Source organism: Bicyclus anynana, chromosome 11, assembly GCF_947172395.1.
Source record: "Bicyclus anynana chromosome 11, ilBicAnyn1.1, whole genome shotgun sequence".
NCBI classification, from domain to species: domain Eukaryota; kingdom Metazoa; phylum Arthropoda; class Insecta; order Lepidoptera; family Nymphalidae; genus Bicyclus; species Bicyclus anynana.
The window spans coordinates 1,352,172-1,365,685 of NC_069093.1; the positions used below are offsets into that span (position 1 = coordinate 1,352,172).

Here is a 13,514-nt window from a genome sequence, read left to right on the forward strand (position 1 = left end):
AGTGCGTGACTCCACTCAAGGTCATTCTCTGCCATTCTAGGGTCTTATTTTGGTTATAGTTTGATTTGTTAATTAAGTCGTCCTGACAAAATATATTGTGAATCTAAAACTTTGTTCGACATTGGTTTTCTTATTTTTTAAATTTTTGAAGCCTTCTGCTAAAGGAATGATATTTTGTCAAAGAATTTTGTTTATGTGTGTAATCTGGTCTTGTACCTACAATACTTGTAGAATAGGGTAAATTTAAGTACCAATCATTACCTATATTTGTATTACGAAAGTATCGCAATAGGTAAATGCCTCGGGAATCGTTAGTTAGGTACGCGCATAGCTGGTTGGGTAACTGTGACGAGATTTTGTGGTTATAGTAATTCTACAAGACTGTTATTTATTAGTTTATCTGAAAGTATCACCACTGTTGTATGTAGTAATCTTTGTGATTGAGGAACCGAAGACAAAATTATTCTGTGTTGATATTTTATTGTTTACATTTTCTATTTTATGACTATGGTTTTGCTTTGGTTGTAATTTTCACCTAGTTGTAAGGTGATAGGACAAGCACGTTTGAGTGAGTAAACTAAAACTAAAGCCCGTTCTGAGTTGGGCTAAGTAATCTGACGGCCTACGTGGCGCAGTGATGTGCGCAGTGGATTTACAAGACGAGGTCCTGGTTTCGATCCCCGGCTGGGCCGACCGAGATTTTCTGAATTGGTCAAGGTCTAGCTGGTGGGAGGCTTTCGGCCGTGGCTAGTTGCCACCCTACCGACATAGACGTATCGCAAAGCAATTTAGCGTTCCGGTACGATGTTTGCCCGCTTCCATTTTAGATTGCATCATCATTTACCATATGGTGAAATTTTTGTCAAGAGCTATCTTGTAAAGAATAAAAAAAAGAAATATTAAGCATTTCTTTCTTACGAGAACTTCTCATTCTGTCTAATCTTGTAGTGGTTTGGTAAAATATACTGATGAAATAACCTTGCAAAGAAGCAGAGGCCATAGGTGTACGTAGTTGGATGTCACAGTCGCCGCCATCGTCGAGGCTTGCTTGCTTGTCTTGGTGGGCGTCTGGCAGATGAGCGGAGAGAACGGAAGGAGAGGAGAGTCCGTCGCGTCCACCGGCACGAGGTCACTGACCCACACGCAGCGCCATGCGCCGAGGAAGAACAGCCGTACCAGGTAGCAACCTTGTCGCGAAATAGAGAGAGTTAGGAGAGTTGTGAGAGCATTCGTTCGATGAGCTACAAATATCAGGATTATTTATGCTGCCAGGCGACATTACTTTTTAAGGCTGACAGAGACTTATTAGGAAACTAGCGGACGCCCGCGACTTTATCCGCGTGGAATTTAGTTTTTCATAAATCCCTCGGGAACCATGGATTTTTCCGGGATAAAAAGTAGTTTGTGTTAATTTCCAGGCTATAATATATCTTAATACCAAATTTCAGCTAATTCGGTTCAGTAGTTGAGGCGTGAAAGAGTAACAAACATTCATATCATCAAAATCATCAGTTTTCGCAAATCTCGGGAAACCATGGATTTTTTCGGGATAAAAAGTAGCCTATGTGTTAATCCAGAGTAAAATCTATTTCCATTCCAAATTTCAGCTTAATCGCTTCAGTAGTAGCGGTGTTATAGAGTAACAATCATCCAAACATCCAAACATACAACCAAACATCCATAAAAACTTTCGCGTTTATAATATTGAGTAGGATTATTAATTTATGTTGTTCTCATATTTTTTATTTGTAGGCAGGTAGGTACATTCATACTTCTCAAATTTCGTTGCTCTAGGTAAATGGTGCCTTTTAGGTAATGATTTCCTTGCTTGTTAAAATATACGACGTAATTGTATATAACTTTTATTTCACATCAAGAAAAAACAGTTCTCACATACCAAGTAATATATTCTATAACAGTAATACAGCTAATAATGCCAATCAGGTATGCAGCCTATTTTCTGACTTCTTTCTCTCCGTCTTTGTGCCGTCTGATCTAACCGATGATTATGATTTAGTAAATGATGAGGATGTAAATGAAATTGGAACATCAATCAATGTAATTAGTAGTGTCAATATTACTTGTGAAGTCGTTCGTAAAGCGTTGGACAATCTAGATGTCACCAAAGGCTCGGGGATGGATAATATACCCCCCGTCTTTTTCAAATCTACTGCTGCCACTATATGCAAGCCATTGTACATATTGTACGATATGTGTATTAAACAAAGCACGTTCCCGAATAAATGGAAAATGGCACGTATAGTTCCAATTTACAAAGGGGGCTCAAAAAGGAATGTGGAAAACTACCGGCCGATATCAATTCTGCCAGTACTTGCTAAAGTTTTTGAACGGATAGTGCATGATAACATTTATCCATTATTACACAACACTATTATTCCACAGCAACATGGATTTGTACATAAACGTTCGACAGTAACTAACCTTCTGGTATTTACCTCGCAGTTATTTGAAAATATTGACAATAACAAACAAACAGATAGCATTTACACAGACTTTCAGAAGGCTTTTGATAGAGTGGACCATAAACGGCTACTTGAAAAATTAGCATATAACGGTATACGTGGTGATCTGTGGCGATGGTTCAAATCGTACATAACAAATCGCACTCAAACAGTGATTATCAGTGGTTTTAGCTCAAAGACGGTTGTGATCACTTCTGGCGTACCTCAAGGATCAATATTAGGACCACTTTTATTTATTTTATTCATAAACGATATTCATAAATGCTTCAAATATAGTAACTTTCTTCTTTATGCAGATGATCTTAAAATATTTAAAACTATAGAAACACCAGATGATCACTCCCTTCTACAGGCAGATTTAAATAGCTTCACGGCATACTGTTCTGAAAATAAATTAAGCTTAAGTTTAAATAAATGTAAACATATAATTTTTAGTAAAAAAAAGAATATTAGCAATGTAACATACTCACTTGATAGTGTTAGCCTTGAAAAGGTTGACAGTATTAAGGACTTGGGAGTAACGTTGGATTGTAAATTACATTTTGATATACATGTTCAAAACATAATTAATAAAGCATATAGAATGTATGGTTTTGTAATGAGAGCAAGTAATGGTTTTAAAAGAACTGCAACGTATTTACATTTATACAAATCACTAATTCGTTCTCAATTAGAATACGGTGTTTGTATTTGGAATCCGTTTTATGATAAATATGTAAAGAGCCTCGAGACAGTACAAAAAAAATTTCTACGCAGGATGCACTATAAATGTACTCGGAGTTACCTTTCTTATAACCAACTTCTTGAAAAATATGATATACTAGGCTTAAAGTGTAGACGAAAGCAACTCGAAGTCATGCTCTTGTATGATTTATGTAATAATAAGTACGATTGTGTAGCTCTAACGCGCAAAATTTGTTACAAAGTACCACTCAGGGCTCGAATGCGAAGTGTTCGAACGCATCAACTCTTTGCTACCACCAACTGCCGTACAGATGCGGGCAAACGTTCTCCATTATATAGAATGACGCAATCTTACAATGAGTGCTTCAATAATATTGATATTTTTTCTACACGTGTAGGTACCTTCAAGAGGTTGGTTATAAAACGCTTGCAGAGTTTATAGCTATTAGTTAATTAATAATTTAGTTTTAGTCTTTAGTCTTTTCTTTCATCCATTTTTTTTTATTCCCTTTTCAATTATTTTTTTTTTAATTTGTTTGTAATAATTTTATATAAAGTGTTTAGGTACGTAGTAGTCTACTTTATAGTATTGTAATCTGTGGTTTCCGAAGCTGGTGTCATAGTTATAATTTTTATTTATATTACTAATATGATAATATGATTGTGTACTATGATGTTGTTTGTAAGCCCTCAATAAAATAAAATAAAAAAAAAAAAAATAAAAAACTGTTCACTGCTTGTTTTTTCTTACGTCTAGGAAGTAGATTGCATTTTTATATTAAAAAGGTTATTATAGCAATGACCATTATTATACCATTTTTTGGAGCCGTCATAGCCCAGTTGATATAACCTCTGCCTCCGATTCCGGAGGTCGAAGGTTCGAATCCAGTCCGGCACATGCACCTTCAACTTTTTAGTTGTGTGCATTTTAAGAAATTAAATATCACGTGTCTCAAACGGTGAAGGAAAACATCGTGAGGAAACATGCACACCAGAGAATTTTCTTAATTCTCTGCGTGTGTGAAGTCTACCAATCCCTCTCATTCTGAGAGGAGACTCGAGCTCAGCAGTGAGCCGAATATGGGTTAATAATGATGATGATACCATTTTTAGACAATGTGGGGCGATGTTGCAGTCCACCCCCTGGCTTGATGCCCGGCGAGTAGACGTGGTAGCGCGCTCTCCAACCTTCAGGCATCGTGGCCATGAAGTTCTCCCACTGGTGTTCTACCTGAGAGTAAACAATCTTTGTAAAAATATGAAAAATTTTAAAACTTTTGAATGGGAACATAATCTTTTACTATTTACACAAGCTCGTAACAGAAGCTCTCATAACGATTATTTTTTTCTTTCTAAATAATTGAAGTATGACAGAGCCTCGATAAATAAACTAAAAAATCAACACACAAATTTTTACAAAGGAGTGCTAGGAGTGGATACGATAACAGACCAACGGGGCGGGGATCGAACCACCATCACTCGGTGATGAGTCCGACCGCTCTTACCGTTGAGCTATTGAGGTTCTAAATAATGGATATTAAATATATAGGAGTATAGGTACCGTTCAGGCAAGCTCGCTTCTACGTTAGACCGCGATCAAAGACCAATTTGTCATTAAATAACATAAAACCAGCCAAGTGCGAGTTGTTTCCAAACGGTTTCCTTCCGTATGCTATCCAAATGTATAAAATAGAAAGGTCACATCACGAAATATCGAAAACCGCCTGACGTACAAAGATGAAATTTGGCAGGGAGGTAGTTTATAGTTAGTAGACGTCTGCTAAGAACGGATTTTACGACAGGGCCGACCGAAGTCCCGGGCGTCTGCTAGTTAGTTATCTATAATAACGGCAATAAAAATATAAAATTACGTTTGTTGTATGCGATCCTACATCAATCCTATCTATTTAGAATCACTATCACGGCCCATGACATACAGCCTAGTGACAGACGGACAGACAGACAGACAGAGTCCTAGTAACAGGGTTCCCTTTGTGTGTGGAGCCCTAAAAAGCAGCTGCCGCTACAATGCAATACGAATACAACAGTACATAGAAACAGAAACATAATAGACCGTAAAACAGAATAGAACACAAAAGAAATAGAATATAAATAAATTCAAATGAAACTAGAACTCCCCAGCGCATTCAGCAGCCAATTACTTGTAGAGAAGGCTCGCTGACGTTGCCAATGGTTACCTTTTTATTTTCTTTCACCAGGAATCTCTAATTAGCTAACTAGACGTAACTAACCGGAAATAGGTGAGCGAAAAAATACACAAGTTTGATTTCTTCAGGGTTCCTTCCTTCCTGTTTAACTAGCGTGAAATTCTTGCTACTAATATAGTATGAGTGTTTGTGTTATGTGTTTGTTAAGGCAGGCGCACATTAGTTTTAGTTCTGCGATAATTATTTTTTGTTTAAGAGTTCTAAACAGACTCCTTTTAGCTTTAATTTACCACAATTTGACGATACCGAGTAGGCGATTTGTCGTAAAATACTTTTTCAATATATCAATTTTTCTTGGCAACACGTCTGTATTTTAATTTAAATTATACAAAAAATCCGCAATTTTTCACTGTCACCCGCACCACCCTACATAAATTAACGGTAACAGTGTGGCTGATGTAATTTACAATTTTTTTTAAGTCTATACCAACAGGTAAGATTGACACCGTACAGTCATGTCTTCATACTCGTATTTGCATTACAATTTATATTACTATTCAAATTGTTAATTAATTAATATTAATCGTATCAATTAATTATTAAATTAAAGTTAACCAATTTTCTAATAAATAATAAACTTGAAAATCTAATGCATTACGCAATTTTACGTTTTCCTTTTTTAACGCAGGAACAGGAATATATATTTTTTTCCATATTCGGTCAATAGGTTTCAAACTACGTTAATTTATAAACGGCACTCGGTTCAAATGGCTTCCATATAGGACCGGTGAAACTATTCAACTAAATAAAAACGTAATGCGCGTATGGCCTAATAAGTAATTTCGTTCTATGCCGTTGGGCATATGCGTGACAGTGTGTATGGCTATTATATTATTATTTTGTTGTTATCAAAATCGATTAAGCAAATTACTTTTTTATCAACCAATAGAACATGTTGTTCGCCATACATAAATACCGGAAAACATGATCTAATTATTATTCTGACATGTGTTATATTACGTTTTTTTGTTCAATGACAAAGCAGCTTGGTTATTTTTTATTCTTTACCTGTTGGCCCTTGACGACAATCTCAACTGATGGTAAGTGATGATGCAATCTATGATGGAAGCGGGCTAACTTGTTAGGAGGAGGATGAAAATCCACACACTCCTTTCGGTTTCTACACGATACCGTACCGGAACGCTAAATCGCTTGGTGGTACGTCTTTGCCAGTAGGGTGGAAACTAACCAGGGCTGAAGCCTCCCACCAGCCAGGCCTAGATCAATTAAGAAAACCTCAGTTGATCCAGCCAGGAATCAAACCTAGGTCCTATAAATCCACAGCGCATACCACTGCGCTACAGAGGCCGTCAAAGAGTCGGTCTAAACTAGGACGAAGTCATAGGCGTCCGCAGTAATTATTATTAAATGAAACGAAAATGAAAATTAAATTGAAAATGAAAATGAAATTTATTGGTTTAAAAACATTACATTGACTAATAGAGCTGAAAGCTTTTAAGAAAAAACTGGTCTCAGGAAGTCTTGCTCTGTCTTAATACCAGTACATTCTAACTAGGGATGAAGCTCTCCCGGTGTGTTGAAAACTTTATTGCAATGGTAAAATGGTAACGGTGGTACGAAGTTTTATGACACGGTCATAAATATATTCTGTAAATCATGCTTCAGATTTGATGGAACAGATCTAATTCAGTGACGTGCACTGACTACCCTGAGAATTCTATAAGAACCTGGAAAACGAATTATGTGTGAAATGCCAACACTGAGTAAAATAAGCTGCTTAAACTAGCTACTTACGTAAGGAGCTTGCACATTACTATTTACTATAGGTGCAGGACACGTACAATAGATGCCGTATACTTAGTAATGACGCAGTTTACTGTACCGTCTAGAAGCAACACCATGGTACATATTATGGAGCACAACTAAGTAAAGTATTTTAAGTATGGCGCACTAGGATTTTTTTTTCAGTGTACCATGATTTAATACATAGTGCACGCCACAGGTCTAACTCTACAGTTACTCACCACTAAGCTGTCAGCTCTTTCAAGTATGAAACAGATGGACATCACTCTCCTGCAAAACGAGGATCTCAACAGAACTTGCGTATGACTGAACTGTATGTCCATTATTGACATTTTACTTTCTCCTTGGTTTTCCTGCAAAAATTCAATCGTTTGTTTCAATTGCCTCGCACGTCCAATGGCTTGTAACGGTATTTTACAATCCATACTAATATATACTTTTTTTACATGTATCTGCAGTATATAGTAGTTTACATGTGTCTTGAGGAGTAGAAGGTTAGCTTGGTAATGCGTAGAGAGGAAAGTCATATTACTAGAAAAATGTTGAATGTGCAAGTGGAAGGTCATAAGAGGAGAGGAAGGCCAAAGAAGAGATGGTTGGATTGTGTGAAAGAGGACATGTGTGTAAAAAGAGTGGATGATGAGTTGACGAGTAATAGAGACGAATGGAAAAGATTGACATATTTTTCCGACCCCACTTAAGTGGAATAAGGGTAAGGGCTGGGCCTGGGCTCCGTGTGCCCTTATGGTAAAGACGGTATTGCACACGCGGAGGCCGCATTATGGCGCCATCGTGTGGCCTCACCCTTACTGGGTCGGGCTATGAAATATTAGCTTCTTCTTTCTTTGCTTTGTCAATGCTACTACGCACCTCACTCACAACAACTTCCGCCTCCCACCGCCTCATAGCCAGCTCTTCAGCTCGTACCCACCCGTGCAGGTACTGGCGCGCCGACCGCGGCAGTGGCTGGACTTGCTCATCGATCCACACGTGCTCTGCTGAAGGCTTTACAGGCATTTTGGTCACGACAGGAGGGGCTCTAAAGGCTGCGGGTCCCTGACACCAGAACATAATAATTTAGCATGTGCCTGCTTTAATGAGCTGTTTTTTTATTGACCAAGCTAGCCTTTGACTTCGATCTCTGATGTGAAGTAACGATGCAAAGGTAGACTCCGCGACACAAAAGAAGTCCCGCGGCTAAAACTTGAACTAAAATTGACAGCGGCTTACACAAATGACAATGAGCACCATTAATGCTGGCGCCACATTAGTGCCGTGAATCTCCGTGAACAAGCGTGAATGTGAATGTAAACGGTTTTCGCGGGGTTCACGCACGTTCACGCCTGTTCACCGATCAGAGTTCACGCATACATATCCACATTCACGGCTCATCTAAATAGTGGTATAGTGACACAGCAAACAACGTTCGCGGCGGGGTTCAAACGATTGTGAGCAGCCCGTGAATGCCCAATAATTCGCGCGTGAATTCATGGCACTAATGTGGAGCCAGCATAAGATATTAGCACTGCGTCTACGGGACTTGTTTCGTGGCGCGGAGTATACAAATTTATTCTACCTATACCTCAGATGATTTCTACTAACGATGATGAAGATGATGGTGAAAAAAAAGCTTAGATTATTACCATCCCCCAATGTTCTGTACTCAGTTCATTATCTCTAAATTCTCTAAACGGGCACTCAGTTGGATCGACCGGTATATGGAAACATTTACTTCTACCGTAATCCTTTTTCGCCATATTGTCAATAAATAAACAACAACGACTTTTGCTTAGAAATATTAATTAATAAATCATTAAAACTAATTAAAACTTGACGCTAACACATATACTTGAGAAAACTTGATTGAAAACGCAATCAACTGACATAAAAATTTCATAGTTTTTTATTGCTTCCCTTTGACTTAAAACCTTTTCCGTTCAGTAAATTTTAATGGCCGTTTAGTCTTTGCGAGCCGATTTTAATTAGCACTTACAGTGATCCGAGGAGGTTTATTTAGATTTTTCCTTTATCCCAAGCTTTAAAGAGGACATAAAGCTGTTACCCTCATAATACCTGATAATTTACCGTGTAATACATAGACGTAATAATAAGTCCAGAACGCCAGTTCAGATGCACATATGAAGACAGACCGACCACCATTAATTTCATATATCTGGCAATACACTTCACACACACACAGTATAGTGTTTGAGTTGTTTGATAGCGAGATACTATCTGCCTATTTTTAAAGTCAATGGTGTAATTGTAAACTGGTAATCTGTATCTAGGGTATTAAAAAACTTGAAAATCCCTGTAACTAATGCGAATAATAGAAAAAAAAGATAATAATAAAAACTAAAACAATAGTAAGAAATGTAAATATCTTTTGAGCAACATTTTATCGTAGATTTCTTTTAGCAAATCGACAAATTATACAAAACCTTGCGTGGATTATAATCGTTTATAGAGCACTTTCAAAATGTTAAGACTTTCAAAAGTGAACAATTTTAGTTAAGACTTTTGTTCTGTAAGTAACTGTTGAATGCAAATTTATTTTGAATCATTAGCAAAGCCCACGGTTTCGCTCGCGTATGTCCAAACAATTCAATCGACAAACATGAAAAATCTTAATTGAATTTAGGATTTTATAATTTCTAAATTGGTTCAGGTCTAACATATTCACTATTTTGGTCTTTACTATTAAAATAAACATCAAATCTATTGACAAAATGTAATTTACATACTGCGCGATATCCACCAATAAGCAACGAATGACATTTTACATAGAATCTCGATTTCGTATATATGTCAACTAGCATACCTCAAAGTTATTGAATTAACCTGCTGTTAAACAATCTGTTATTATTGAAGCTTATAACTATATAAATAAAGAATATAACATACATACAAACTTACATACATACAAGATACGCGCGAAAAACATGACCCTTCTTGCAGTCGGGTGAAAACTAGCGGATGCCCGCGACTTCGTCTGCCCACTTCGTAAATTCAGCCCTCTCGCAAAATCCGTCCTAGCGGACCTCGACTATTTATAAACTACCTCCCTGCTAAATTTCATCTTTGTACGTTGAGAGGTTTTTGAGATTTCGTGATGAGTGACGTGATTTCGCACCTATAAATATTAAGATTATTATTAGGATTAATATTTAAGAGAAACAGGCTTTATTTTGCTAAAGTTCAATCAATGAATTATTGATTTGTTTTTCTGTACAAAAGACAAACAATAGGAAGACAAGCAAACCTTCAACGTACGTTTCTCACTGAAACCGCAAACGCTGGGAAATGCATTTTCGCATTTCTCATTAAAGTGCTACGTAAGAAAAGCCATCTTTTGGAGTGTACTGAGTTTTGAAAAAACAAAAAGAGAAAATATTTTTTTATAGGTTACGGTTTACAGAAGGTGTCTGGACCTTGGATACCTGCTACCTCTTATAGCCACCATGGTTCCGTAATTACCTATGGTAGGATTATGGGCCTGAAGACGAAACTTTTCAAACAATGCGTGTTGTCACTGATGAATAACGGATCCGCGACTTATTTACTAACTATGGCCTTCATAAGAAAGCTCAAAGCGGGTGACATCGAATCAGGAATGAGAAGATGAAATGATGAAGAAGAAGAATCTGAAGTGGCAATAGGTAGGGTGACAAAGTTTGAAGAGTCGATGAACGTTGAGGTCCCATGGTGGTGGAAAGGGCAGTGTTGGTTGACCCCCCACTAGGTGGACTGAGGACATTAAATGGTTTACAGTGTCTGGCAGCTCAAGACCGTTTTGTTTGGATGTCCATGCAAGAGGCCTATGTCCATTTGTGGACGTCCATCGGCTGTTAAGCATGATGTTGATTATGATTCTCATAGGTTAACTTTAGTTTAGTTATTATAAAATGACATTGGTCAAGGTCAAGTAATCACAGATTATTAAACCGTACGGCCAAATGTAGAAACTACCTGATTATGTTAGTGTAGTGTAGGTACTTGGTAGTAATAGGTGCAACAAATCCCACGCAGTTGATATTTTATCTGCATTGAACCAGTTTATATAACTGAGTGTAGTTTCCTGGTAACAAGAAGCCTGTAAATAATTCTAAATGGTTGATATCGACAGTCTGTATTATATTATATGCATTATTTGTTCACATGTAATATTAAAGTTAATTTACATCATTTATAGTGACAGAGCTTTTGTATAGTGGGTGATCTAAAAGTGGCTTTTTTATATTCAACTAGCTGACGCCGCGTGGTTCCCGTTCCCGTAGGAGTACGAGGATAATGATATAGCCTTTCTCGATAAATGGGCTATCTAACACTGAAATAATTCTTCAAATCAGACCAGTAGTTCCTGAGATTACCGCGTTCAAGCAAAGAAACAAACAAATTCTTCAGCTTTATAATATTAGTATAGATAACAAGTTAGCCCTTGATTCAACGATATTTTTTACTATATATAAGTTACGTACCGACAAAATCACCGCAAAAGTGATCCGAATTCAGCTACTCCATTGACCGTACATATGCATAATTTTGTGTTTACATTATATTTTCATGTATGTATAGTTTTCACACTTCCGGAACTACTCGACATTGTAGACAATATTTAGGTATTAATTGTTTAAACAACTTTGGCTGTTTACTCATACAAATAAAATTACTTACTTCACTATAATTTATTTATTATTGGATTGGATAATGAACTAGCTTAATAAACTAACAGTAAAACTTTCGTAAGGGAAAATGAATGAAATAAGAAAAATAAAGTAAACGTATATATTTAAAGGACAGATTACAGGAAATATTGAATTAACTTGTTTTTTTCAATTATATTCGTAAAAATCCATTGGTTGTTTAAAAACCAAATTTTATTTTTTGACGTAACAACGTCTTATAATTCGATGGAGCCGGCTGCACACTCGAAAAAAGATGACGTCATGCGTCGTTCCCTCGCTCTAGGGTTGCCAACTTTTTTACAAGAAAAAAAAGAATATTCTGGTCTATGAAGATTATTAAACAGAATAGAAAAACAAACATTTTCTTTTGAAAAATGCAACCATCCCATCAGTATTTTCTTATGACGTTGACACGTTCAACTATCGTCAGTAAACCGACTTTACAGACAACCGATTTTTTTTTAATAATGTAAACCCTACAATTGTAAGAAGTTTTCAACTTTCAATCAGGTACTCACATTATGTGAGTCAATTACTAGAAAGTATTTAATTATACAAAGTATACAAATTACATAATGAGCACTGAAGCGGTAACCTTTCAGTAAAGTAACAAGAGTTCAACTCTTAATTGGACCATTAACCGTAATACACGTGTAATAAGTATAAAATGCATCGAGATTTAAAATAATTGTTCCAATGAGCCGTTTGCAACAACATCGGAATATTAAGGTCAGTTGCAAAATGAACCAAGTCTGGTGAAAGTAGTTTTGAACGACCATACAACTTGGTCTGCACCTCCCCCCGCAGAAGTAAACAAAATCGATGAAACAGACGCAACAGTAAGAACCGTTGCAGGTCTGGATATATTGGTTAGGTTTCTAAATGGCTTTTGCGAAGTAAAGGTATGTGTCTTGTTCCCCGCAATTGTATTCGATAGAAATAATCGAGAAATTTAATCTTGAATTATTGATAGAGTCAAATGTTTGTAGGGATATCAATGATCTTGATGGACTCATAAATGAATTGTAATTTAGTGAATCAATTAAAATGATTTCTCTTCATTTGTTTTTCATCATGTACTTATATGACAAAAATAGTAATCATCATCTTCATCATCATCTCCTTACCCTTATCCCACTTAAATGAGGTCGGAAAAATATGTCAATCTTTTCCATTCGTCTCTATTACTCGTCCACTCCTTTTACACACATGTCCTCTTTCACACAATCCAACCATCTCTTCTTTGGCCTTCCTCTCCTCTTATGTCCTTCCACTTGAATATTCAATATTCATCATTATAAATTCTGTATAAATGTTTCCATTGGGTATATTATTTTACCCGCACTTTGGATGGAAAACAAATGTTAAGATACATTGCTATTCATTAATTCAAATACACACTGGGATAAAATGTCTAAAGATTTAGTTTTTATCATTAAATGGATTCAAACTTTTAGAACATTTTTTATTGGACGTTAAAAAACGTTAAAATGCATTCCCAATATAATAATTATGTTCACACGACAACGTTTTTAAAACACGGCGTTTATTTTTTTTTTAATTTTTGGCGTTGGAAATAGACCTTCATTTATCTTCATATTTATACACTTTGTTTAACGTCCGTTAAAAAAACTCTCGTGCGAATGAGGGGCTATATTTACTTCAATTGA

General features: G+C 36.4%; 1 protein-coding gene across 3 annotated transcripts in view; it reads right to left on the bottom strand.

Moving 5' to 3' along the window:
- The window catches only part of LOC112054190 (uncharacterized), a 34,638-nt gene extending 24,416 nt beyond the window's left edge, over positions 1-10,222 (bottom strand). Inside the window, exons 1-5 of one of the 3 annotated variants that reach the window (XM_052884333.1) lie at positions 10,076-10,222; positions 8,030-8,215; positions 7,381-7,512; positions 4,272-4,398; positions 979-1,187 (exon numbers count right to left, since the gene is read on the bottom strand). In XM_052884333.1, the coding sequence (XP_052740293.1) occupies positions 979-1,187; positions 4,272-4,398; positions 7,381-7,512; positions 8,030-8,215; positions 10,076-10,081 (660 nt within the window). In that variant the 5' untranslated portion in view covers positions 10,082-10,222. The other 2 variants (XM_052884335.1, XM_052884334.1) reach the window with 2 other exon arrangements.
- Positions 10,223-13,514: the final 3,292 nt, after the last annotated feature.